The following is a 3,551-nucleotide window of genomic DNA, read 5'->3' on the forward strand; positions in this document are numbered from 1 at the left end:
TAAAATAAAGAAATAACTAAATAGAGGAAATGGGGAATAGGCTAGCCTATAATAGGCTATTTGTCCCTTACAAAGAGTTGTTTTCATAAGCAGACATTTTTGCATATATGACGAGGCTATTATTAATGGTTGTAGGCCTAATAATAGCCGTATATATATCATAGCCTACAGTACCTGTCCTAATTGATGACTCAGGCATGTTGGATGTGTAGCTATTTACATTTCTAGCCCATAATGCTAATAAAACAATGTGAAATGTCTGCAGCCTAACAGCCGCAAATAATAACTTTATGAAATGCATTTTTCTTGTCCCGAATATAACGTGTCGGCAATGCAATAATTTTGGAAGATGCAGGTGTCATAGGGCTATTGATTTTCCATATCAACAATCCCGGCATAGACTTTACAGACAAGCCACCTAAAACCTGCAGCCATAGGCCTACATTTAAAGCACCATTTGCATCAACGCTCTTAATTTAAAATTGGCGTGAAACGTTAGCATTCATATCGGCAGCATATAAGCCTAATAGCCTGAAATAGCCTAATATACAGTCCCATAAACATCTGAAAGGAAAAACAAGGCCTTTAAAATCACAGCAGGCAGTGGTACACAAAACTCAGTTACCTCCTCCATAATAAAATAATGCACATCGAGGCCTTTGCAAATTATATTAGAATTATTTTTATTATTGTCACGCTTGGAGCTATCGCAAATAAATACATTGAGCCCACATGGATCCCGCCCTGCATGAAGTAGTACAATATAAAACTCATTAGGCCTAAATCTCCTTTTTTATAAACGTTCGTATAATTATTTGTCTTTATAGCTACTGATATCCCAGCGCCGATGCTGTGGTAAGTCTCTGTCCGTACAGGGCATAGGGGGAGTAATATGCCCCTGAGGCAGGGGGCACGGGCACTGGCGCCCCGGTGGGCAAGGGGCTCTTTGAATACGGGTGATAGCGGCCGCTCAGTCCCAGCGGGTGGTGCGGGGACCTGAGGGCCAGCGCGCCGGGGCTCCCCGGGCCTCCGCTGGGCGGCATGTGCATGTGACACGCCATGGCGGCGGCGGCGGCAGCGTTGGCCAGCGACGACGACCCCGGGTATCCCGAGATCAACTTCTCCGTCCCGGCGAAAGCCGTGTGAGTCCGTAAGTGACCGAGAAGCTCCTCGGAGGAAGAAAAGCGCTTGTCGCAAGGTCCATTCGCCGACACCCAGTTGCAGATGTGCGGCAGCGGGTCGTTGGGGAGCATAAAGCCGTACGGGTACAGCGGGTGGTGCCCGCCAAAAGAAGAGGAGTGCACGCCGTGCAACGGGTGCGTCGGGTACATCATGTATCCAGATTTTAAAGCGTTGGCGGCCGCGGCGGCGGCAGCGGAGTCGTGCGAGGCGCAGTTGGCGCTGGACGCGCCGGACAGGTGACTGGCGCAGTGGTAGCTCAGACAGTACGGGTCTCGACACAGGCTGGCGGACATTAGGGTCGGGGGCGATCCGGCTTTACTGCATCCGAGTGAACTGGCAAACTGTGCACTCAAAAGCTGGCTGCTCGATTTGCTGGGGTCTAAAGTCATGCCCGGAGAGAGAAAGTGTTGGTGGTAACCGGCGTATGCACCTGCCAGACTACCCGGGTAGGACATCCCGGCGGGGGGCAAGGGGAAAACCGTGTGCCCGGGTTTATAGGGGGAAACGGGCGCTACCAGCCCGGACCCGAGGACGGAGGAGGACGATGAAGTCACAGATATCGAGTCTGATGTGACCGTCTTGCCTCCAGATGTGTTCTCCTGGTGCTGGTTCGCGTCGGAGTTAATCCCACTTATCCTATGGCTGCCATTGCTCTCCGTCGTAGTGTTTTTATTGCTGTCAGATTCCTTCTTGTCCTCCTTGTCGCCCTGTTTGCCCTCTGATGGCAGCGGGGACACGGAGGTGCACGAACTGGGACTGCCTGTCCTTGGAGTGAACGGCTGGCAGGTGGCGCTAGGCACTCGGAAACTAGTTTTATCTCCACTGCTGGACGACTCCTTTTTCTCTGATGATTTGGAGTAGGGTTTGAAGCTCGATTTGTCTTCAGCTCCGATATCACTCATCTTCAGGGGTCCAGATTTCGTCTCCTTGTCACTAGATCCATTTGAGGTGACAGACGACAGTTTGGAGGAAGACGGCGGGTCTGGTTTACCGATCTGCGAGCACGTCTGAGCCAAAAGAGCCAGTGGACTTTTCTTGGCATCAAGCTGTTAAAATATAAAGCAAACATACAATTAATAACACGTATCGAAGCACTCGGGTCGTTGTGTTTGAGTTGTAAATATACCTCGTATGGTGTAATTGTATAGGCTATTAATTATTGGGTATCCACACATTTGTTTTTCGCGTTACGCACGGGGTTTTAACGCATTGCGCATAAACTTGTCTCACGATGAAATGCGAAACAACACTAGTAGGCTATAGGCTACTCATCGGCTGTTCTATAGAACAAATGCCCTTACAGTAGTAGTAAAGCACATTTTGCACTTTAGGTTTAGGACATTTTAAAGAACATTTTGGGTATTAGACATCGTTTTAAACTGATAGAGTAACAGTAGCCTGCATTTTTCCGATGTCACTACTCTAGCCATAAGCACATTTTAGTTAGACGCGCTTACCTCGATGGGACTGATAGGTGTTGACGGCAGAGGTTGAAGGTACTCCGGGTGTAAAAGGTGTCCTGCCCGTGCCGTGAGCATTTTCAAAACCTTGATCGGAAGACGCTTGGCTTGCCGTGAAGGGTCCGAGGGAGAAACGGAGTGAACGAATAGCTTGTTGATTCTCGCTGCGTCCCTCTCCCCGGGAGAACCGCTCCTCTCCCACACTCGAGTCGTGCTATTTCTCAGTACAGATACCACGGGAGATGTGATCATGACCCAATTCTCATTGATCTGGTAGAAAAATACATGCGATCAGTAAAATGATTTAAAAAAACAAAAGAAAACCCCAGAATAAAGCCTTGTTTTGTTATTATCACGCAGTGGAAGCAAATTTAATCTTTGGTTAAATCCTTAAAAAGAAAGAGGCAGCGATGGGTCTCAACATCAACAACAACATCCGCACATATCGCAGCAGCTGTGACCGTGTGGCTTCATCGTCAGTGTCGCTGTGCAGAGTGGCGGCGGGTCCGAGCGCCTCCTCGGTAATAGGCTACCAAGACTGTGTGGCAGGGGAGGAAGAAAAAAAAAACACTCCCTTCAGCAGCATCTGAATTAGTCCTGAGATTAAAGCCTTTGCCGCCTTCCAATCAAATGAGACCCTGAGGTGATTGGAGGGTCAAGGGAATGTGACGCCCTCCCTCCTCATCAGACGGACGTGTATTTCACCCACTCCGAGCGCTCTAAGTTATCTGTTTTACGTGCGCGTTTATGCATATTTGAGCCTTTACGCATGCGTGCTGGTTTATGATGGTTGAGGTGATTATTGACACTGATTAGAACATATAGCCTACACAGTTAAATGATTTAACTGTGTAGGCTGAGGATTTATTTTAAATCCTTAGTGTTAAATCTAACTCTGGGAGTGTACAT

General features: G+C 48.4%; 1 protein-coding gene across 1 annotated transcript; it reads right to left on the minus strand.

The window, feature by feature from the left end:
• Window positions 1-593: 593 nt before the first annotated feature.
• On the minus strand, window positions 594-3,178 carry LOC311060396 (zinc finger protein 503-like). The gene is made up of 2 exons (XM_084078569.1): window positions 2,640-3,178; window positions 594-2,228 (listed from the first exon to the last, which is right to left on the minus strand). The coding sequence occupies exons 1-2, from the start codon at window positions 2,892-2,894 to the stop codon at window positions 828-830; spliced, it is 1,656 nt and encodes a 551-aa protein (XP_083934695.1). The 5' UTR covers window positions 2,895-3,178; the 3' UTR covers window positions 594-827.
• Window positions 3,179-3,551: the final 373 nt, after the last annotated feature.

Source organism: Gymnoscopelus microlampas (assembly GCF_963454915.1).
Source record: "Gymnoscopelus microlampas genome assembly, chromosome: 14".
NCBI classification, from domain to species: domain Eukaryota; kingdom Metazoa; phylum Chordata; class Actinopteri; order Myctophiformes; family Myctophidae; genus Gymnoscopelus; species Gymnoscopelus microlampas.

Coding starts and splice junctions, on each gene's coding strand:
- LOC311060396 (XM_084078569.1), bottom strand. CDS start 2,894: ATGATCACATCTCCCGTGGTATCTGTACTGAGAAATAGCACGACTCGA. Junction 2,229..2,639: donor CACCTATCAGTCCCATCGAG/GTAAGCGCGTCT, acceptor ATATTTTAACAG/CTTGATGCCAAGAAAAGTCC.